A 22,817-nucleotide genomic window follows, 5' to 3' on the forward strand; every position below is an offset into this window, starting at 1 on the left:
GGAAGCAGAAGCGGACGCGGCGTTGCGTCGACGGGTTTTTTTTTATATATTAATACCATTCTAACGAACAAGCAGGGACGGGAGGGCAGCCCTGGGCTGCGGCGGGCACCGGCTCCCGGCCCGGTTGGGGCGGGGGGAGGCCGTGATGGCCACGGGGGGGCCCCTGCTCCCCCCCCCCCGCCCCCCCGGTGCATGCACGGCCCCGGCTTTCCCTTCTTCTTTTCTCGCCACGTATAAAACTTTTAGAAACACGATTAAAATCCAAAGCGACCCCAGGGACGAGGCTGGGCGGGCGGCAGGGCTGAGGATGGAGGCTGGGGGGGGGGGGGGACCGGGGGGACACCCCCCCCCCGCCCCCCGCCGGCCCCGTCGCTTGCCCTCGGGCCCTGCTCCTACGCCAGCTTGGAGGCGCCGCTGGCGCGGGGGGCGCTGCCGGCCCCCCCGGCCCTGCAGGGACAGAAGGAGGGGGACAGGCCTCAGTCCTCGGTGTGTCCCCCCCCCCCCCCGAGGGTGGCACAAGGTGGTGGTGGGGGGGCATGCACTAGTCGCCTGCTTGGCACCACGCGGGTCCTGTGGGTCCCCCCCCACCTGCCCTGTTGGGGGGGGGGGTCTCCGTCCCCAAGTGCCACCCACCCCCCAGCAAGGTGACAGCAACGAAAAGACACTGACGGCAAAGTCACGGCGGGGAAGGGGTTTTGGGGGGGGGGGGGGCGCGCGGGGTGGCCCTGGCATGGTGCCCCCTCAGCCTGGCACCCCAGGACCATGCCAGCGTGGGGCAGGAAGGCACTTGGGGGGGGGGGGAGCAGGAGCCCATGCAGCAGGTCCCGGTGGTGGGGACGCCAGGCAGGTCCCAGCCCCACGGCTGTTGGGACATGGGCCACCCAGGGCTTGTCCCATGGACACGTCCCCTAGCAAGGGGGTGGGGGGGGGGGGGCGGGTAGTGGTTAGAGCTGGCCTGGGGACACCGCCGGCCCTGGTGGGGGGCGTCCCAGCTGCCTGTGGGGGACGGGGCAGGAGGGTGGCCCAGGTTGCCCTCCATCCCTACGTCCCCACCACCATGTTGAGGTCCTGCAGCCCCTCCCAACCATCTCCCATCCCTTCCCCAGCACCGGCGAGGGGTTGGCTGCCCTCACCAGCTCCATGGCAGGGGACAGCCGGGGGGACAAGGGCTTGTGGGGGGGGGGGGGGGGGAAACGGGGCAGGGGGCCCTGCTGCTTACTTCACGTTGAAGACCATGAGCGGTCGCTCCTCCCGCTTCTGCCAGGGGCTTTTGCGGTCGCTGGGGTCGTCCCCAACCTCGCCCGGCTCGGTCATGTCGTCCTCGGGGCTGGTCAGCGAGTCCCGGCGGGGTTCGCTGGCACTGCTGCGGGAGCTGTCGCCGCGGGCACGCGCTCGCCGCGGCCCACCGCCCGCCCGGCCCTCGGCGGCCTCGTCCAGCAGCGGCGTCAGCGAGTTGTCCTCGGGCGAGCCGCCGGCCGTGCGGCTCTCGCTGCTGCTGCGCTCGGCCTCGTCGGCGCCGGGCGCCTTGGCGGCGGTGGCAGGTGGACGGGGACGCTCCTCCTTGGGCCGCCGCCGGGGCTTGGCGTCGCGGGGCTCGCCGTCACCGTCACGGACCTTGTCACCTCCACCACCGCCACCACCACCACCGCCCTGCAGGTCGATGTAGGAGTGCCGCACCTGCGACGAGCGGCCGTCCAGGGAGACGAACCAGGCGCGCGGGTGCGGCTTGACGCCCAGCTCCAGCAGCTTCTTCTCCGTCAGCGCCTGCAGCTCGCCGTTGAGCTGCGCCATGGTGGACTCGTTGAAGAGCACGGGGATGGTGACGGAGCCGCTGACGGAGGCGGCGTGCGGCCCCCAGCCTTTGCCCTCCCCCTCCTCGCCCGGCGCGTAGGCCGCCGGCGGCAGCTGGAAGGGCTGCGGCAGCAACGGGCGCTGCTGCTGCTGCTGCTGCTGCTGCTGCTGCTCCGTCGGGCCGAACGCGTGCGCCAAGCCCGGGCCCGGTGGCCCCTCCAGCTCCGGCGGCCCCTCGGGTGGCCCCGGGCCCGGCTGCTCGCCGGCGGCGTAGTCGGCCGCCAGGCGCATGTAGTGCGCCGGGATGACCAAGGTGGGCATGACGTTCCTGTAGACGTCCTCCTTGACGTGGTCGATGGAGCCGCAGAAGATGAGCTGCCCGGGTTGGCTCAGCGAGGTGGGACGCGCCAGGTGGTCCACCGACTGCGAGAGCAGGAATTCGGCCGCCTTGGGCTCCCCCTTGGGCCCCCCGTAGTGCTCGAAGGGGGGCGGCAGCGGCGGCGGCGAGGGCGGCTCTTGCAGGTAGGCACCCTCGGGCCGGGGGTGCTTGCGGGGGGCCGGGGCGCCCCGGTCCTCCACGCGCTGGTGCGAGTAGCTCCGCTTGTACTCGTCCAGCAAAGCCGGCTCGGCCGACCCCGGCCCGTCCATGGAGCGGGCGGCCTTGAGGCCGAAGGCCTCGCCCGGGCGCCCGTAGTCCTCCTTGGCCGTGCCGCGGTGGCTCAGGGTGTCCGTGGGCGTCTTGGGGACGCTGCGCAGCTTGGGGGCCGAGACCTGCTTGAAGAACTCCTCGCGGGAGCTCTCGAACTCGCGGGAGGCCGAGAAGGCCGACTTGAGGATGGGCGTGTGCACGTCCGTGTCGCCGCCGGACGACGCCGTCTCCAGGTGGCTCGTGCAGATGAGGTTGATCTGCGACATGGAGGTGGCCTGGTCCTTCTTGGAGGCATCCAGGGTCCCCGAGACCTGCAGCTTGCGGTGCTGCTGCCGTGGCTTCAGACACCTCCTCCTGGGGAGGGGGGACAAGACAGGGTCACCGTGGGTTGGGTGCCACCTCTGGCATGGCCCTGTGTCCTCCTGCAAGGCCTGAGACTCGGGATGCCATGGTGGCACTGGGATAGGGTGCCCGGGGGGTGCCAGGTGGGCAATAGCCCCCCCATAACTGGTCATAGGGTGCCCAGGAGGTGCCAGGAGGGCAATAGCCCCCATAACAGGTGACAGGGTGCCCAGGAGGTGTCAGGCGGGCAATAACCCCCAAAGCCGGTCATAGGGTGCCCAGGAGGTGCCAGGTGGGCAATAACCCCCATAATGAGTGACAGGGTGCCCAGGGGGTGCCAGGTGGGCAATAGCCCCCATAACAGGTGACAGGGTGCCCAGGAGGTGTCAGCTGGGCAATAGCCCCCATAACGGGTGGCAGGGTGCCCAGGAGGTACCAGGCGGGCAATAGCCCCCAAAGCCAGTCATAGGGTGCCCAGGAGGTACCAGGCGGGCAATAGCCCCCATAACTGGTCATAGGGTGCCCAGGAGGTGCCAGGTGGGTGATAGCCCCCATAGCTGGCGATAGGGTGCCCACAGGGTACCAGGTGGGCAATAGCACCCAAAGCCGGTCATGGGGTGCCAGGCGGGCTCCGGGCGGGCAGGAAGGGTGCTCACCTGCAGTAGTAGATGAGCAGGCAGAGCAGGATGAGGACGAGCAGAGCCAAGGCGCCCAGGATGGTGAGCAGGAAGATGGTGTGGTAGGTGGTGATGTCCTTCATGCCTGCAGACATTGTCACCAGCCCTGGGGTGAGGGTACCAGGTCAGACATGGTGTGACCCCACCCCCCCCCCAAAAAAAGGGAGAGCAGCACTCATGGGGCACATCACCCCCCCCCCCCCCCAATCCCCTCACCCTGGGACTGAGCGCACCAGCACCCAGCAGTGACCTCCTCCCACCCTGGGGTGCTGCACCCAGCCCTGCCGCCCACCCCTTCCCCTGCTCCCGTCCCCTCGGGGCGCCCAGCCCTGGGGGCAGAGAGGCAGGAGGGCAGCGGGCCCCGGAATGAGGGCGGGGGGGGCCCTGGGGGTCACCCTACCTGTGTTAGGAGAGGGCAGAGCCGCCGCCCAGTAGCCCAGCTGGGGGGAGACGAAGGTCCAGTACAGCTGCCGGCCCTCTTTCCGGATCAGTCCCGTCCCGTTGCGGACCCACAAGCCTGGAGAGAGGCACCCGCCATCGCCACGCGGCTCCTGCCCCTTCGCCGGCGGCGGGCTGAGACCGCCCCCAAACTCATCGCACGTGTGGCCATTTTTTTTACCCACCGCAGCCAGGCCGTGCAAAACCCCCCCCCCCCCCCCCAGGCCCGCTCACCGCTCTTGCTGTCGAAGCGCCAGGCCGGCACGCCGGTGGCGCCCACGGGGCCGGCGTCGGGGGGCAGCGGGACGGACAGATGGACGGGGCCCGAGAGCTGCACTTCGGTGCCGTTGCCCGTGAAGAGGTGCACGCTGACGGCGGCGACGGGCGCCAGCTCCAGCCAGGTGGCGTTGGCTGCGGCGAGAAGGGCGGCGGGTGAAGCGCACCCAACCCCGACCCCCCCCCCCACACCCACCCGTGACCCCCCCCCCGGGTGGACAGACCCCCCCCCCGCCCGGTACCGCTGCCGTTGTGCTCGGCGCCGAGGAAGCAGGGGAAGGCCCGCATGTCGCGCTCGGCCGTGGCGGCCGTCAGCGAGGCGGCGAGCTGGCTGTACGTGGCGCTGCGGGGCAGGCGGGCCGCCTTGCGCTGGAACTGCACCCACGGCTGGCTCCGGGCACCTGCGGGGGGGGGGACAACATTTTTGGGGGGGGGGGGAAGCAGCAGCAGCAGCACCCAGCCCAGAGGAGTGGGGTGCTGGCACCCCCCCCAACCCCCTGCCTGCCTCCCTCCATGGCATCCCGCGCCGGCGTTGCGCCCTTCCCGGGTGCCGCGGGGTGCACGGCGTGTCCCCACCCCACCCCGGCGGTCCCCCCCCCCCCGGGGCTCACCTGGGGACCCCAGCAGGATTTGCACCAGGTCCTCGTAGAGGATGAGGGTGGCGGGGCGCTCGGGGAGCAGGTAGAGGCTGACGGAGGCGTACACTGCGGGGGGGGGGGGGGGGGAGGCCGTGAGGGTCGTGCCACCCCCCCCCCCAATTCCACCCCCCCCCCCCCCAAGGATGGGGAGGAGGAAGAGGAGGAGGTAGGATCGGTCCTGCTGGGCACGGGGGCACCCCCACCCCGATGGGTGCCCCGGGGAGACAGCGGGACCTCGGGGTGCCCACCCGCCTCGGACTCCCGCAGCGGCGCCCGAAATAGCCCCCGCGGGCTGCATTTTGGGGGGGGGAGTAAAAACAGAGCAGCAACTGCTGGGAGGGCAGCGGGGACGGGGACGGAGGGGGACGGGCGGTGGCACGTGGCTGGCAGGGCCAGGGACACCCCGCGGGCACCTGCCCCCCACCGTGTGCCACCAAATCCTCGTGCCCCCCCCCCATCTCCGATGGTCCCACAGCCTGCTGCACCCCGCTTTCCTCGCACGCCCCATGTCCCTGTCCTCACCCCCCCATCCTCGCAGGACCCCCCCCCCCCCAGTGCTCAGCACCCCCCGGCCACGTGTCCCTTGGTGGCAGCGCCACCGCCCCGAGCAAGGTCACCCGCATCGTCCCTGCCTGGCGCATCCCCCCAGTAAGGGAGGAATCCGGGTCTCCACGATGGGATTGGGACCCCCCCCCATAAGGGACGGAAGACCCCAGTAAGGGCTTGGGGGCCCCCATAAGGGCTCCAAGCCCCCCAGTAAAGGACTGGGGTCCCCCAATAAGGGCTGCAGAAAGAATTGGGGTCCCCCCCCCTCCATAAGGGACCAGTTCCCCCAGTAAGGAACTGGGGTCCCCCATGAAGGCTCAGAGCCCCCCCCATAAAGGCCTGGCTCCCCCGAAAAGGGCTGGGGCCCCCCAGTAAGGGCCCAGGGATCCCCCCATAAGGGCTCAGAGCCCCCCCCCCCCCAGTATGGGCTCAGGCCCCCGTAAGGGATCCAGGCCCCCCCCCCATAAGGGCTCCGTCCCCACCTCTGGGATGGGGGACCCCCCATAAGGGCTCAGAGCCCCCCCAGTAAGGGAGCAGGGTCCCCCAGTAAGAGCTTGAGGCCCCTGGAAGGGATTGGGGTCATCCCTGGGGTCCCCCCATAAGGGGGATCTGCCCCCCCCAGTAAGGGACTGGGGACCCCCCCCATAAGGGCTCAGAGCCCCCCAGTAAGGGCCCCGGGGTGGGGTGGGGGGGACCCCAGGTCTCGGGGTCCCCCGCGCACTCACGTGGCAGCTTGTTGACGCGCCAGGGCACGGAGGCGGTGACGTAGCCGCGGCGGGCGGCGGTGACGAGGACCCAGGTGCCCAGGCGGTAGGGGACGGGCAGGACGCCCGCGCCCTCATGGTCGGTGACGCCGGCGGCCAGCGAGCTGCGGTTGCCGAAAACCTCGAGGGTGGCCTGGGCCAGCGGGGCCAGGGAGCCGCTCTCGTACACCTGCACCTTGAGCGGCACCTCTGCGGGGACCGAGGGCACGGCGTCGGCGCGGGCGCACGGCCGGACCACCGTGCCACCATGCGCCCGCTGCGCCGGCCGGGCACCAGGTAGAGCCCAGGGCCTGGCTGCGCCGCGAGGACATGGGGACCCTCCATGGGACCTGGAGAAATGGGGTGCCCGCAGCACCCCATGTGAATGTGGGCACCGTCCCAGAGGGATGGTGGGCATCATCCTAGCAGATCATGAGCACCATCTCAGTGGGATCACGGGCACCATCCCAGTGGGGTGGTGCACATCATCCCAGGGGTGGTGGGCATCATCCCAGCAGCTCTTGGGCACCATCCCATTGGGATCACAGGCACCATCCCAGTAGGGTGGTGCACATCATCCCAGGGGTGGTGGGCATCATCCCAGCTGCTCTTGGGCACCATCCCATTGGGATCACAGGCACCATCCCAGTAGGGTGGTGCACATCATCCCAGGGGTGGTGGGCATCATCCCAGCAGCTCTTGGGCACCGTCCCATTGGGATCACAGGCACCATCCCAGTGGGGTGGCGCACATCATCCCAGGGGTGGTGGGCATCATCCCAGCAGCTCTTGGGCACCGTCCCATTGGGATCACAGGCACCATCCCAGTAGGGTGGTGCACATCATCCCAGGCGCGGCAGGAACCATCCCAGCAGCTCTTGGGCAGCATCCCAGCAGGTGACAGGCACCAGCCCAGCAGATCACGGGCATTGCCACAGCAGGGGGGTGGGCACCACCATGGCGGGATAGCGGGCACCATCCTGGCAGGGTGACAGGTGCCGTCACAACAGGGTGGCAGGCACTATCGCAGCAGGGTGGTGAGCACGTCCCGGCAGGATGGCAGGCACCATCCCTGTGGGTCATGGGCACCATCCCAGCAGGGTGACAGGCACCTCCCTGGCAGGTCACGGGCACTGTCCCAGCAGGATGGTGGGCACTGTCCCGGCAGGTCATAGGTACCATCCCAGCAGGGTGGCAGGAACTGTCACAACGGGTCATGGGCACTGTCCCAGTGAGAGGGTGGTCACCATCCCAACAGGGTGGTGGGCACCATCCCGCTGGGATGGCACAGTGGACACCAGCCCTTTGGGGTGGCAGGCACCATCCCAGCAGGTCACGGGCACCACGCCAGCGCGGTGGCAAGCACCGTCCCTGTCCCCTCTCCGTGCCCACCTCGTGCGGAGGGGGCGGGGGGGGGGGTATTGCACCCTGCCACCTCGCGCCAGGGCGCCGTGCCCATGCCGACGGGTGCTCCCAGCCGTGTCCCCCTCCGGCTGCTCGGGAAGCAGCCCCTGCCCACGCTGCCCCACGCCGGGGGCGGGGGACACCGGCGTCCCTTCCTGAAACGCCGGCGAGGACAAGGAGCGCAGCAGCACGGTGCCGGGGTGCCACCACAACCGGGCACGGCGCAGGCCTGCCACGAGCCGCCCCCACACGTGTCACGAGTTTGGGGGGTCTCCACCTCCCCACACACACCCCCACCACCGGCCCCCACGGCGGCCAGGCGACGGGGTGGGGACACGTCCCGGCGGCGAGGGACGGGGTGGGCACAGCCGGCGGGGCCCCAGCACCCCGCTGTCCCCCCCCCCCCCCCCCGGCACGGCACGGCCGCGGCCTGCGCATGAGCCCGCAGCCCTTGGCAGCCGGCCCGGCGGCTCGGGCGCCGTCGCCCAGGCAACGACCTCGTTCATCCCGCTGGGCCCCACGGGTGTTTTCGGGGCCCCAGCGTGGACCCCCCCACCCTGCCGCCGCCGCCACCCCGGCTGCATCCTGCCCCCCCCCCCAAAAAAAAAACCAGCATCGGGGGACGCGGGGCTCCGTCCTGCCGTCTGTCCCCACGCTGCTGCCACCACTGCGGTGCCCCAGGGCCGGTGGCCCGGCACCAGCGCCAGGACGCCTGGGCCCTTCCCCTGGCGTCGCCCAGCACCCAGGTTTGTAGCACCCGCCAGCAGTGCTGGGACACCCCAAAACCCCATTTGCCCCCCCCCCACCGCCGCCACCCCAGTGCGGGGCACCCCAAAGCCCCCCCCCCGCCCCGGCCCAGATGTTGCCCAGATGTTGCGGGTGGCGAGAGGAGGAATTTCCCGCAGCTGCCGCGAGTGCCGTGCCGGGGTGGGCCCGGGGGGGGGGGGGGGGGCTGCCAGGGCCCCCCCACATACCGGGAACAGCCGGCACCGGCGGCGCGGGCAGGGCAGGAATGTCCCCGCAGCTGCCGGGGGACAGCTGGCACCGCCTGCCACCCCCCCCCCCCGGCACCCCCCCCCACCCCGGCCACCCTATGTCCCCGACGGGCAGCAGCAGGGGGGGGCATCTGCCCCCCAACCCAGCCGGGCGGGCGCCCAGTCCGCCTGCCCAGTGCCTCCCAGTATAACCCGAAGCGCCGGGGTGGGCACAGGGGGGCACCTTGCAGCTCTTCCCCAGCCCGGGTGCCCTGGCACCGGGGGGGGGGGGGGACGACGGGGACACCGCCACGCAATGGTGGGTGGCGTCACCGCGCCAGGCAGCCCGAGACGCCCCGGGGAGGGCACGGCTGGCGGCAGACCCCCGGCGTGCGGCCCCCAGCACCCCGCCGCCGCGGCCGCCCCGTTCCCGCGCCCGCTGCTCGGGTGCCCACGGCCACCTTGTCCCCCCCCACCACGCCTGCACGGGTGGCACGGGTGGCACGGGGACGGCCGCAGGTGACGCCAGACAAAGGAGAAACCCGAGCAGGGCTGAGGGGTGGCACGGCCCAGCGCCCTCCGGCACGGGCAGAATAGGGCCAAGGCGCAGCGGGTTTGGGGGTGCTGGGGAGCCACGGGGACTCCAGACGAGCTCGCTGCACCCCAAGGCCTGCCCTGCCTGCCCGGGCGGCCCCTGCACCCTGCCCGGGACCCCCCCACCCACTGCCTTGCCCCACACACCCGGCCCTGCCCGGGACCCCCACCCAGCACCCAAGACCCCCACCCACCACCCCTGCATGCCTTGGACATTGCCCAGGACCTCCACCCACCACCCAAGACCCCCACCCACCACCCCTGCATGCCCTGGGCACTGCCCGGGACCTCCACCCACCACCCACCCACCACCCCTGGTGTGAAGGGTCCCCAGTGGGTCCCACGCCCCCCCCCACCCGGACCCTGAGCCTGCTGGGTGGGCCAGGGAAAGGGGGGGGCCCGGCCTGGCCTGCGAGCGGGTGGGATGAAGGGACAGCCGGGGGGGGGGTGTCACAGGGGACAGCCGGGGGGGCAGGGCAGGGGGCTGTAGATGGAGGGACAGGCCTGGGAACGGGAGCAGGGAGCAGACAGATGGACGGAGAGGGGCCGGGGGGGTGGAGGGACGGACAGACGGCTGGGGGGGGGGGGGCAGACGGAGGGAGGGGGGGGGCACGGGTGAGCAGAACGGGGTGCAGCCAGGCAGGCGGGGGCAGACGGACGGATGCCGGGCGTGGGGGGCGGGGGGCAAACGGGGGGGGACAGACGGCCAGACAGAGCGGGTGGCCGCAGGGATGCTCGGCTGGACGGGGAGGCGCGGAGGGGAGAGGCGGGGGGCGCAGGGCCAGGCAGGCGGGGGAGGGGGGGGGGCGCAGGGGGGCCGGGAGGGGGGGGCTGCGGTTGCGAGGGAGGCGGCGGATGGGGGGGGCGAGGGGCCCGCGGGGCGGGGGCGGACGGACGGACGGACACGGACAGACGGAGAGACGCGGGCGGAGCGGGCGTGGGAAGGCGGCGGCGGGCGGAGGAGGGGGCGCGGGCGGTGGGCCCCCCCCCCCCCGGCCCCCGCCGCCCCCCCGGGCCGCGCCGCGCCGCGCACACAAAGGCCGCACTCACCGTGGGCGCCGGGCTCCGCCGCCGCCGCCGCGCCCCGCGCCCGCCGCCCGCCCGCGCCCAGCAGCAGCAGCAGCAGCAGCGGCGGCAGCAGCAGCGGCAGGAGGCGGCGGGCCCGCATGGTCGCTCCGCGCCGCTACCCCGCCATGCCCGGCCCGCCCGGCCCGGCCCGGCCCGGCCCGCGCCGCCCCGCCCCGCCCCGCGCCGCCGCCGCCGCCGCCGCCGCCGCCGCCGCCCGCGGACACCGGGCTCCACCTGCCGGAGCCGGCGGGCATCGCCGCGCCGCCCGCCCGCCCGCCCGCCCCGCCGCACCGCGCCGCACCGCGCCGCACCGCACCCCGGCACCGGCCCCTGCATTCCGGCACCGGCACCCAGGCAATGACCCCCCCTGCACCGGCATCCCGGCACCGGCACCCCGGCACTGACCCCCCTGCACCGGCATCCCGGCACCGGCACCCCGGCACTGACCCCCCCTGCACCGGCATCCCGGCACCGGCACCCCGGCACTGACCCCCCTGCACCGGCATCCCGGCACCGGCACCCCGGCAATGACCCCCCTGCACCGGCATCCCGGCACCGGCACCCCGGCAATGACCCCCCCTGCACCGGCATCCCGGCACCGGCACCCCGGCAATGACCCCCCCCTGCACCGGCATCCCGGCACCCAGGCACTGACCCCCCGGCACCGGCACCCCGGCAATGACCCCCCGGCACCGGCACCCCGGCACTGACTCGGCACCGACACCGCACCGACACCCCGGTACTGACCCCCGGCACCGCACCGGCATCCCGGCACCAGCATCCTGGAACCACTCGGGCACCCTGGCACCGATCCTGCTTACCGGCACCCCGGCACTGACCCCCCGACCCCCCCCTCCAGCACGAGCATCCCGGCACCGCATGGGCACCCCGGTACCGATCCCGGTTCCCGGCACCCTGACAAATGCTCCCGCAGCAGCCGGTCCCAGCACCGAATCCCCCCGGGCTGAACCCACCCGGGGCCCCGGCACCGAACCCAGTGCGCACCCAGCCCGCCCCAGCACCCATCTCCCCCCCCCACCCTGGCACCCACCCCGGTACCAATCCCCCCCTCGGGGCCCCCGACACCCGTCACCCCCAGGACCGGCGCTGCCAACCTTCAGCACCCTGATACCAACCCCACAGCCCCCCATCTGCCCCCCCCACTGCCCCCCCCAACCCCCAGCACTGGACCCTTGCCCCCCCCCCCCAGCACCCTCCAGGACCGTCACAGGGGCACCCATGCCCCCGTGAGGACCCTGCACACCCCTGGCCCCCAGCCGGGCACCCCTCTGGGGCAGAGCGGGCAGCAGGGGGGGGCACCCACCTCCTGTCCCCATTGCCCCCCCCCCCCGACATGTGTCGCATCCCCTTCGAGACCCCCTGTGGCACGGGTGCCCGTCCCCACGTCACCCCCCCGGGGGGAAACACCACGGTGCCAGGCAAGGGTTTATTCTCCAGGGAGCGGCAGCGGGGTGGCATGTCCCGTAGGTGCCAAGGGGGGGGCAGCAGGGTGGGGGCAGCATGCCCCACAAGCACCCAAGGGTGTCGGGGGCATCGGGACTGGGACGGGGGGGTCAGGCGGTGCGTGCGATGGGAGCAGGGCCACAGTGTCCCCTCGGTGCCACGGGGTCGCGTGGGCTTGCAGTGGGGCTGGGCAGGGGTGCGTGGGGGGGGGGGGCACGTGCCCCCCACTAGCCCTGGGCATCTCCAGGCTCCGGGGCCTGGCCCGGCGTCAGCTCCTGCTTGTCCTCCTCCGTGGGCGGCCGGGTCCTCTTGAAAAAGCCCATCTGGATGAGGGGACATGGTGACACCCCAGCCACAGGGAACCCTCCCCAGATGTGTCCTCCTAGGCCACATCTGTGCCCCATTTCTGCCCCCCCCCCCGGGGTGCCCAGCAGCGCCAGCACCCCACTCCCAACCCCACTCACCTTCCACATGACGAGGATGAAGATGGTGAGGAGCAGGAGCCCGGCCAGGATGCCCAGCACCACCCACCACACCGGCAGGTCCTTGGTGCTGGGGCTCATGCGCACCACCTCCGTGACGGCCTGCGCAGGGACAGGGTGGGTGCCCGCCGGGGTGGCCCAGACACCCCCCAGGTGCCCCCCACCAGCCCAGCTACCGTGACCGTCCCCAGTCACCCCGAACGCAGCCCCACACCCCGAGCTGGTGCCCAGCCCCGCCAGGTAGGTGCCAGCCTCCTCGGGTGGGTGCCAGCCTCCTCGGGCCCCCACACCAGCCCTACCGTGTCCTCTCCGGTGGGCAGCACGCTGGGCTGGATGTGATACGGCATGCCGGAGACGTTGAACCAAGCATGGGACTGGATGAGGAACTTCTTCAGGAGATGCTCACGCTGGGCACAGACACATGGGTCGGCATGAGGGGTGCTGGCACCCACAGCCCCGCACCCAGCGTCCCCACGGGTGCCCTCTTCAGAGCCTGGACACCTGGGTCTCCAGCTCTGCAACAACCTCGAGACCTTGGCCAGGCAAATCCCGCTGGGCGCACAGTGCTGGGAGCCACCCGTGGGCTCCTGCCGTGGTGGCCCTAACTGCTTGGCGTCACCCTTCAGGGTACCAGGAGGACACCCCTCCCACAGGCACCAGGACATGGTGGGCAGGGAGGGCATGTGGCACATGCTCCATGGGGACCTGCTCCACGGGGACCCGCTCCACGGGGACACTGTGGGTGACGCCTCAGGGCCCTGGCGGGCGTGGGCACCGTACCTTGTGCAAGGTGTCCATCCAGAGCAGGGCATGGACGCTCACCAGCGCCCTCTGGTCCTTGGACAAGCTCTGCACCTCGCACACGATGCTCACGCACGGCTCGGCGCTGCAGTTCTGCCGGGGCACGGCGGGCCCGTCACCCCCAGGGCACCCGCTGTGGTCCCACCACGCACCCAGGAGGTCGGGTGAGGCCAGCGGGGTACGGCGTGGTGCACCCAAGGCAAAGGCACCCCGGGCAGTGCCCAACAGGCAGCTCAACCCATCCAAGAGCAACCTCCAGGTCTGTCCATCCCACCCCATCGGGTGCTTCCAGGTGCCCGCTGCTTGCCCAGCACATCCTCTGCCTCCCGGCACCTCCAGCTCAGTGCATCCACCAAGGATGGTGCTGCAAGACCTCACCCAGCGCCCGCAGTGGCGGAGGAGTCACCCGCTCTCCCCGCGGCGCTGAGAACGTTCCCCGCTCACCACGTGGACCTGCTCGCCCGGGGCGGCCGGGGGCAACTCGTCCACCGCCCTGCGCTCCCGCTGGTGGCTGGCGTTGCGGGCCGAGGCGCCCGTGGGCCGGGGGATCTCCAGCTGTGAGGAGAAGCAGACTCGGCCTTGGGTCCCCGCCAGCGAGCACCCAGCGGGTGTCCCCCCACCCACCCCGCTGCCCACCTACCTGCTTCGAGTTGAGGCCGGGGGGCTCGGTGCAGTTCATGCCCCCCTCGGTGCCCAGCTCCAGCAGGTAGAGCAGGAGGCTGCCTTGGAGCCGGCTGGGCACGGCGAGGCGCAGGGTGACGCCGCTCACGGTGCTGGGCCCCTCGTTGTGGAGCTGCGGGACGCGAGCGAGGTGGCACGGGGACGGCGGGCACCGGGAAGGGTGTGGGTTGGGGGGGAGAGGGGAGAGGTGGGTGCCGCCGGCTACCTGGTAGACGTGTTCCACCTTGAGGCCGTGGTCCTCCAGGCGCCGGCTGCCCTCCACCGCCTGCCACGTCGGGGGCAGCACGGCGGTGGCGGGCAGGGAGGTCCTGGGCAGGAGAGGGGGGCTCAGCGGTGGGCTGCTGCGCCCGCTGCACCCGCTGCGCCCGCCCCGCGCGCCCCTCACCCTCGCAGCCTCACGGTCGCCTGGGTCTCCACGGGCACCCTCACCACCTCCACGGCGCTGTTGGGGTTGTGGCTGTTCTTGCTGCCGGAGCGGAGGGCGAGAGGCAGGTGAGAGCGGCCGGGGTGGCACCGACCCACCCCCTGCCCCCGGGTGCCCACCCCTGTTTCGGGGGGACGACGCGGAGACGCGACGGGGGCACCCCATCCCGGACGCCTGGGTCCCGAGCGGCCGGCGGGCAGGGGAAGGGGGTGGGCAGCCACGGTGGCACCCGGCAGGGTGGGAGGCAGCAAGGGGAGGGGGGTGCAGGCAGGTCGGCACCGCGGGCACCGGCGCTGCCACGGGCACCGCGTCACCTCCGCAGCTGGAGCCGGAAGGCGATGGCGTCACCCACGTCCTCCAGGTCGGACACGCTCAGCTCCATGTCCACGGTGACCTGCAGGGCGGCCGGAGGGCAGCGGCGGTGGGCGCCCCGGCCGTCGTGGCGCCAGCAGACCTGACGCCAGGGTGAGGGGCACAGCCACCCGGCCCTTACCCGGGTGCCGGCCTTCATGGGGTTGCCCAGCTCGCAGACCACCACGTGGCTCCCGTTCTCCTTCCAGGGGTTGCAGCCGAGCTTCTCCTGCCCCTGCGGCGGGACGGGGTTGGAGGCGGGGGGGGGACAAAGGTGGCACGAGGCGGGAGCCCGGCACCCGCACGGAGGGTGGCAGCGTCCCCCCGCGGAGACACCCAGCGAGGGGCAGGGAGGGGGGCTGAGCACCCCTAAGTGACCCCCCCCCTCCCCGGGCACCCACCTGGATGTCGCTGGCGGCTTTCTGGTAGTGGGTGCCGGGGGGCAGCTGCACCCGCAGCTCGGCCTCGAAGGCGCCTTCGCCGGCGTTGCTGGCGTTGGCGCGCAGGCGCACCGCGTTCTCCGCCCCGATGAGCAGGCGCGTGCCGGGCCTGGGGACATGTGGCCCATGCCATCAGGTGGTCTCCCCGGCCCGGTGGCACCCTGCCCCTCACCGCCGCCTCTGTCCCCCCCCCAACCCCGGGCGGCACCCGGCTGCTCACGTGTCGGCGGCGAGGCGGAGGTCGGGGGTGCAGACGTTGTCCTCGCCGCAGTCCAGCACGATGCGCGTCTGGGCCGGGGGCGAGGCGAGAGGTGGGGGGCAGCGGCGGGGGGCAGCGGGCGGCAGGGCCCGGGGAGGGATGGGGATGGTGGGGTGGGCAGGGGTCCGTGCCGGGAGGGATGGGGACAGGGAGGTGGGAAGGGGTCCATGCCAGGAGGGATGGGGATGGCGGGGCGGGCAGGGATCCGTGCCGGGGAGGGATGGGGACGGCGGGGCAGGCAGGGGGTCTGTGCCGGGAGGGATGGGGACAGCGGGGTGGGCAGGGGTCAGTGCCGGGAGGGATGGGGACAGGGAGGTGGGGAGGGGTCTGTGCCAGGAGGGATGGGGACGGCGGGGCAGGCAGGTGTCCGTGCCGGGCAGGGATGGGGACGGCAGGGTGGGCAGGGCGTCCATGCCAGGAGGGATGGGGACAGCAGGGCAGGCAGGGGTCTGTGCCAGGAGGGATGGGGATGGAGGGGCAGGCAGGGGTCTGTGCCAGGAGGGATGGGGATGGTGGGGTGGGCAGGGGTCTGTTCCAGGTAGGGATGGGGACAGCAGGGCAGGCAGGGGGTCCGTGCTGGGGAGGGATGGGGACAGTAGGGTGGGCAGGGGTCCATGTCGGAGAGGGATGGGGATGGCAGGGTGGGCAGGGGTCTGTGCTGGGGTGGCACTGGGGATGGCAGAGTGGGCAGGGGGCATGTCCCCAAGAGGGACCAGGGGCAGCAGAGTGGGCAGGAGCACAGTGGTGGCCCTGGTGCCACGCGGGCCCAGGCCCCGCGGAGGGCACCGGGGACCGGTGCCCTCGCCCTCTTGTCCCCAGGCTCGGTGGCACCACGAGGTCACCGGCGCGGGGGCCCCACCTGCTCCTGCACCAGCGTGTCCCCGTAGAGCACCAGCTCCAGCCCGGCGGTGCCCTGCGCCGCTGCCAGCGTCAGGTTGAGGCTCACGACGATGGGGCTCAGCTTGTCCTTGAACTCGGCCTCGTCCTAGGGGCACCATGAGGTCCACGTGCCCAGCGCCCCTCCGCGTGCCCGACCGCCGTGCCCCGTCTGGGGACACCCCCGTGCCCGCCCCGTACCCGCAGGTAGGCGGTGAGGTTGCGGCAGAGCGGCGGCGCCCCGGGGACCAGCGTCAGGTCCTGTCCCCAGGACGACTGGCCACCGTGGAGCAGGAGGACCCTCCTGGCCGGCTTCTGCTTCAGGCGGTCCAGCTGCAGGTCGGCCAGCAGGTCTGGGTGGGGGACAGGGACGGTGACACCGGGCAGCTCCCCAGCACGGGCCCTGGTGCCACCCCAGAGAGGTGGACACCGCGTGTGGTTGTCCCCCCTCCTGCCGGAGGGGGACGATGCCCGGGCACTCACGGATGCTCTTGGGGATGCGCTGGCCCGACACGCTGACGCACAGCGAGATGGAGAAGCTGCAGGGAGGACAGTGCCCGCGGGCGCTCAGGACCCACCGTGCCCACCGTGCCCACCGTGCCCGCCGTGCCCGCCGGGCCACTCACCAGCTGACACGGGCGCCGGAGCCGGGCACCGCACACTGCTGCTCCTCGGGGTTCAACCCGTTGGGGACGCCGAGCTGCGCGTGGGCCACCACCACGGGCTGGCCCCTGCGGGCGCCGCGGCGGAGGGCAGAGCTGAGGCTCCGTCCGTCCGTCTGTCCGTCCGTCCCCGCACCCCGGCCCCGATCCCACGTGGGGCAGCCCTCGTGCAACGGAGGGCGGCCGCCCGACGCCGTGACTCACCGGTACACGGCCACCTTGGCAGCCCCGAACGCTCCCACCAGCAGATCTGCGGGACGAGCGCGGCGTTGGCACCGGTGGCACCGCGTACCCGGCGGTGGCACCGCGCACCCCGTGGCGGCACCGAGCCCGCGGCCGTACCCGGGTAGCCGTTGCCATCCAGGTCGGAGGCGCTGCGGAGGGCGAAGCCGAAGGCGGCCGGCCCCGGGAAGGGGCTCTCGAGGCGCTGCGAGGGCGTCCGCGCCAGCCCCTCGCTCTGCCCTCGGAAGACGAAGACGCGCCCGCTGCCGGCGTCGCCGCCGAACGGGGCGCCCACGGCCACGTCTGGCGACAGAGCGGGGACGGCGGGATGGCACGAGCGTGGCGGGGGGGCTGCCCGGCACTCCTGGGCCCCCCCTGCCTCAGTTTCCCCAAGGCTGGGCACCGCGGGCGACGCGTCTCCCCCCACCCTCGTACCAACCCATCCGCAGCCCCGCGCCGCGGGCATCGCCGCCCGCCCGCCCGCCCGGCGTTACCGGTGTAGCCGTCCTGGTCCAGGTCGCCGAGGCTGGCGATGGCGGAGCCGAAGCGGCCGTAGGCGTCGGGGCCCGTCAGCGTCTGCCAGGGCTGCGCGTAGGGCCGGGCCCCGCGCTGCAGGTAGAGGTAGACGCGACCCACCTCGTGGTGCTTGCCGTCGGCGCGCCGCTCCAGGAACAGCGGTGCCCCCACCAGCACGTCGTCCCGCCTGGCGCCGAGCGGGAGGGCGTCCGGTGGGTGCCCACGGCGCTAGCCCAGCGTCCCTGCGTGGGGGGAGGGGCTGGGGGACAGGGACACGCAAGCGCGGCCTCACCCGTCCCCGTCGACGTCCGCCACGGCCACCGTGTGCCCGAAGTACGATGCCACCTGGAGAAGGTCGCCGGGGTGAGGGACGGCGCTGGGGCAGGGAGCGATGGAGCCCGGCATGGGGCTGGGGGTGGCCCCGGGGGTGGGTGGCCCCATGGGGTGCCATGGGGTGATGGGGGTACTGGGCGCTATGGGGCACTATGGGACGAGCGCTGGGGGTGACGGGGGCGGTGAGATTAGTGCTATGGGGTAAGGGGGCAGTCGGATAGGGTGCAGTGGGTGCTGTGGGTCAGGGCACAGCGGGGCAGGGTGCTGCAGGGTGACAGTGCAGTGGGACTGAGTGCAATGGGTGCAAGAGGGTGCAGTGGGACAGGGTGCAGTGGGACAGGGTGCGGCAGGGCAGGGTGCTGCATAGTGCAATGGGTGCCGTGGGGCAGGGTGCCGCGGGGCGCCGGTGCAGCGCAGAGGGTACCTGCTCGCTGGCGATGCCCTGCAGCCGGCGCAGGCTCAGCCCGGCGCTGAAGATCTCCACCTGCCCAGAGCAGCGTCAGGGCCCTCGCGCCCGCCCGGCACGGGCTCCCACCGCTGCCACGTGTCACCCCAGGGTGCTGGCACCCAAGGCAGCCCCACGTCGGGCGCTCGGCACCGCTCACCTCGCCCCTGGTGTCGCTCTTGTTGGGCACCCCCACCACGTACTCTGCCAGGGAGGAGAGCCCTGAGCGTCCCCGTGCCACCGACGCGGGGCCGGGCCCGGTGGCACCTGGACCTTCGGGTGCCACAGGGCCCCCGGAGCCGGGGGAGCTGCCACCCCCATGCCGGTGACACGGGTGCCACTGCCACCCGCGCCTGGCCCTACCTGTGGTGTCGCGATCGCCATCGAGCTCGCCCACGGCCACCGAGTACCCTGCGGGGACATGGGTGCCGGCTGAGCCCCGCGGCCGGGTCGGGGGGTGCTCGGCGCCCGCAGCGGGGTGCAGGACGCCTGGGCCCTTCCCCGGCCGGCAGCGCCGCTGGCTTTGGGGCCCTGCCCTGCCTCAGTTTCCCCAGGCGGCAGAGGCGGCGCCGCGCCGTCGCTCACCCCGGTACGCGTTGTCGTAGTCCTCGGAGGCCTGCTGCGCCGTGGGGCGGCCCGGGCCCTCCGGCCACAGCAGCGAGGTGCCGTGGTAGCGGGACAGGATGGCGTCCACGCTCACCGAGTACAGCAGGCCTGGAGCGGGGGGACACGGAGCGGGTGCCAGCGCCGGCGGGGTCACGGCGCTGCCACCTGCCCACCCGTCCTGGGTGCTGGAGCGGGGCTGCCCGCGGCACCCGTCCCCCACAGCCGGGCCGGCTCGGGGACGGGGGCACAGCCGGGTGCCCGGGGCAGGGCGAGCTGGAGCCTGTGGGGACACGGGGGTGCGAGGGACACCCGGCCCGGGCAGGGGGACGCGGAGGTGCCACCGTGGGGTGCCGAGGGCGCCCGCAGCCCCCCGCGAGGCCGCACTCACCCGAGAAGTAGTAGCCGCCGGGGGCGCCCAGCACCAGCGTGCCGTCCTGCGGGAAGGGCCCGGCCTCAGCCCCCGCCGCCGCGACGTCCCCCCACCGCCACGACGTCCCCCCACCGCCACGACGTCCCCCCGCCGCCCCCCCCGGGCGCCGCTCGACTCACCGGGCCGGCGGCGGCGCTGAAGCCCAGCTCGCAGTAGCGCCTGTCGTAGGCTGCGGGCACGCGGCAGCGTCAGCGGGGGCCGGGACGGGCAGCCCCCCGCCGCCACCGCCATCGTCCCCGTCACCCCGCGCTCACCGTAGCCGCTCTGGCGGTAGAGGTCGGCCATGATGGAGTCGCGGCAGGGCGCGTAGCGGGCGAAGCGCCGCAGCCCGCCGCTGCCCACGAAGCAGGCGCCCGCGGGCGTCCGGAAGGCCTCGGCGACGCCGGCGATGGCGTTCCAGTGCTGCAGCGGGGCGCAGGCCTGGCGGCGCCGGAGGCCTCAGCTGCCGGACGGAGCGGGCCGCCGCGCCGTGGCGTCCCCGGCACCGGTGGGGACGTTCCACCCCGTGTCCCCCCCCCACCGTGGGCACCCACCACCAATTTGCCGTCCCAGCTGGTCACCGACGCTCCCAGCCACTGGTGCGACTTGTAGGTGCGGAGCTGCAGCGACGCCTTGGTCTCCGTCTCGTCCCCTGGGGCGGGAGGCGAGGGGGGGGGTGCCAGGCCGGGCAGGGGGGGGGGACACTGCCCGGCCGCCCCCGTCCCCCCGCCCCGCGCGCGCCCCCCACGCACCCTCGGCGTCGACGGCGACGGGGCGACACGGCGCCTCGCCGGGGGGCCAGGAGCAGAGGAAGACGGCGCCGGGCTGGACCACGCCGGGCTGCGAGGTGTTGGCGCGGGGAGCCCCCACCGCCACGCTCGTCCTGCGGTGCCCGAAAGGGGGGGTGGCGATGGGGGGGGGGTCAGCGCCGGCCACCGCGCTGTCCCCCCCCCTCCCCGGGGTGCCGCGGCTCTTCCCACCTGCCCTCGGCCGCGTGGAAATCCAGGGCGAAGCCGAAGTAGCTGCCCGGGGGCCCCTCGTACACCGCGGGCCGGGCGCGGAGCAGATCCAGGGCTGGCGCTGAGCGCGGCGCCAGGACGAGCGCCAGGGCACAGAGCAGGGCAGCAGCGTCCCGGGCAGCCGCCATCGTCACCCCGGCTGGCGCCCGAATGCGCCCGGCCGCCCCCGGCGCCGCCCGCCCCGGCGCTTCCGCTGCTTATCTAGGGGGATGCAGCCGGGGACGGTCACGGCTGGGGGCACGGGAAGGGATCTGGCCTCCCCCCCCTGCCAGCCCCGCTGGGGACCCAAACAGGGACCTGCCCCGGGGCACCCAGGTGGCACCGTCCCGGGGCGCGTGCTGCTTTGGGGAATGGGGTGCCTGGGGAGGGGCGAAGCGGTGCCCAGCGCCCCCGGGGGGACGCGGCGAGGGACAGGGACCCTTGGCCACCGGAGCCGCCTATCTGCGCGGCCCAGGCGGCTGCGGCCAGGCACGGCGGAAACGCGGCGGGCGGGAGAGACGGCTCCGCGGCCCCTTTTGCCCAGGGTCCCCTCGGCTCGGCACTTAACCCTGCCGGCGCCGGCCGGGGGGAGACGGAGTGGAGCAGGGTCCGGGCGCCAGATCCTCGGAGCCGCCCGGCAGAAGCCCCGTACTCAGCTCGGCTTAACCCGCTTGTGGCGTGAATTTAACGGAGCCCAATTAAGGCCGCGCAAGCTGGCAGCAAACCCAAAGCACCGGTGAAGCTGGAGGTTCGGCAGAGAAACCTTTTGCACGCCGGCCGCCCTGCTCGGGGAGGTTTCGGGCACTTCCCGGCCTCCTGGCAGAGAGATGCCCGTTATCCGCCAGCTGCTCCTCGTGCCGGGAGCCGACAGCAGGGAGAAGGCCGCGAGCCGGAGCATCTCCGGCCTTTGACGTGGAAATGGGGCTCGGGTGGCTGAGCGAGCCGAGGAAAGGGCTCGGAGCCCGGCCGCGGGCAGGCGAGGAGCTCGCCCTGCTCCGTACACACCCCGCAGCGCGCTGCCCCGGAGGAGTGCTCGCAGCGGCAGGCTGTGCCGGCACACAGCGGCTCCCACGGAGGGGACGGACCGTGCACGGTGGAGGGGTCTCATGGAGTGACAGCGGCCGAGTGATGGCTCGTCCCACGAGCCCAACCGCGGTGGCAGCCGCCAGCCCCAATGCAAGGTCCGCATCTGCCCCTTGGAGCAGCTGGAAGACGGCTCGAGCCTTTTGGCTGCCGTTTAATAGCTGCAATTGGAAACAGGCAGGACGGGTCCAAAGCTGCGGCCAGGAGGGGGGCTTCAAAGCACCGAGGCCAGCAGACGAGCTGGCTCTAAAGAGCAGGAACCTCATAGCTAAGGAGCAGAAGAGCCCCGAGCCCGGCGCCGACAGCTCTGCTACGCTCTTGGACCAGCTTTGGTCTCCTCCTGCCAAGGGGCTGCCGGGACCCCGAGAGCCAGGGCTCAACAGCAGGCTGGAAACCACAGCAGATGTTTCCCTTCTGCGTGGCCTTCAAGCATCAGGCCCTCCTCTCCCACCACCACCTCCAGGCACAAGCTGGTGGCTACACGCACGGCCGTTAGGAAATAATTACGCTGGCTAAACGCTGGACGCTGAGAACGGGGTTTCACGCTAAGCGGCAGCTGCTTCTCGTACCGCTGTCTCTGTGCAGCCACCATCCAAACCCCACTGAAATCCACACCAGAAGGCTTCTAGGCAACTATAATTCTCGCCCCCGTCAAATTGCTTCACTTCCCATTTCTTGCAACACTTCAGCCCCATCACTCATTCAGCCAACAAGTCCCAGGGTCAACCGAAACAGTCACTCAGGTGAAGGCAACTTTATACCCCCCTCCCCAACCCCACCCTGGGCAACGTTTGGGCTTTGAGCAGCACCAGTAAGGGCAGCACTCCCATTTTTTCCCCAAAGCTTTCAACCCAGTCAAGACCTTTAGTTAAGGAAGCAGACTGCTGCTCCACAGCACGAGCAATAGTCTCTCATCTGATGCTAATTCAGGCTTGAAAAGACAGGGTGTAACCAGGAAAGCAGCAAGGCATGGGGATGGAGAGGCATGCTGAGCAGTTCCAGATGACACAAACCCGGACAAGCGCAGGCAGTGACATGTAAGAAGTTGCTCCACCGATGGCTTTCAGAGATGACTGAGGGCAGATCCAGCAGCAGTGGTTCTGTCTGCTTCACCCTTCTGCTGGAGGTTAGCATACTCCCAGCAGGAGCAAGGGCATGGCCCATTTCCCTGTCCCTCCTCCCAGCAGGAGCAAGGGCACGGCCCATCTCCCTGTCCCCTCGTGGTCCAGGTCATTAATCAGTGATGAGGTAGATGGCAAGATTGCAAGAAGGGCTGTAAGACCCCGTATCACACATTGCTGCAGCTGGCAGAGTGCAGAGGCAGTATCATGCACGCTCTCCTACTCTTCCCTACCCATCTGCCACCAGCCACTCTCGGAGAAGGTCCCCGAGATGGGTGGACCTTCGGTGGTGGCCAGCAACAGCCGAGATGCACGTGGTTGCTCCACCGCTACCACAAGAGCGGCAGCCCCCAGCACAGGGGCAGGGAGGGTGGACACGGCCCCGCAAACTGCTGCAGCTGCGCGAGGGAGAGCCCGGAGCACCACAACTAGGTGCCCGAGAAGCTCGGCACCGAGGCACATTGCCGGTTCAACCACGGCGGTTCCTATAAGCACCTTTTCTTGC

General features: G+C 72.4%; 2 protein-coding genes across 2 annotated transcripts; both read right to left on the reverse strand.

The window, feature by feature from the left end:
- Window positions 1-22: 22 nt before the first annotated feature.
- Window positions 23-10,258, reverse strand: FAM171A2 (family with sequence similarity 171 member A2). The gene is made up of 9 exons (XM_067311914.1): window positions 10,122-10,258; window positions 6,083-6,310; window positions 4,785-4,877; window positions 4,416-4,574; window positions 4,132-4,308; window positions 3,860-3,976; window positions 3,439-3,565; window positions 1,220-2,794; window positions 23-447 (listed from the first exon to the last, which is right to left on the reverse strand). The coding sequence occupies exons 1-9, from the start codon at window positions 10,237-10,239 to the stop codon at window positions 393-395; spliced, it is 2,649 nt and encodes an 882-aa protein (XP_067168015.1). The 5' UTR covers window positions 10,240-10,258; the 3' UTR covers window positions 23-392.
- Window positions 10,259-11,579: 1,321 nt separating this feature from the next.
- On the reverse strand, window positions 11,580-20,257 carry ITGA2B (integrin subunit alpha 2b). Its single transcript, XM_067311800.1, has 30 exons — window positions 20,091-20,257; window positions 19,863-19,993; window positions 19,665-19,762; window positions 19,386-19,551; window positions 19,251-19,300; window positions 19,090-19,135; window positions 18,681-18,809; window positions 18,459-18,506; window positions 18,256-18,299; window positions 18,075-18,134; window positions 17,610-17,662; window positions 17,296-17,504; window positions 16,922-17,104; window positions 16,784-16,829; window positions 16,544-16,648; window positions 16,401-16,456; window positions 16,119-16,270; window positions 15,901-16,026; window positions 15,003-15,070; window positions 14,744-14,891; window positions 14,485-14,577; window positions 14,306-14,385; window positions 13,953-14,033; window positions 13,773-13,875; window positions 13,527-13,679; window positions 13,331-13,441; window positions 12,866-12,979; window positions 12,385-12,492; window positions 12,068-12,187; window positions 11,580-11,926 (listed from the first exon to the last, which is right to left on the reverse strand). Exons 1-30 carry the CDS (start codon window positions 20,255-20,257, stop codon window positions 11,831-11,833), a joined length of 3,144 nt encoding a protein of 1,047 aa, XP_067167901.1. The 3' UTR covers window positions 11,580-11,830.
- Window positions 20,258-22,817: the final 2,560 nt, after the last annotated feature.

This window comes from Apteryx mantelli, chromosome 28 (assembly GCF_036417845.1).
Source record: "Apteryx mantelli isolate bAptMan1 chromosome 28, bAptMan1.hap1, whole genome shotgun sequence".
NCBI lineage: Eukaryota > Metazoa > Chordata > Aves > Apterygiformes > Apterygidae > Apteryx > Apteryx mantelli.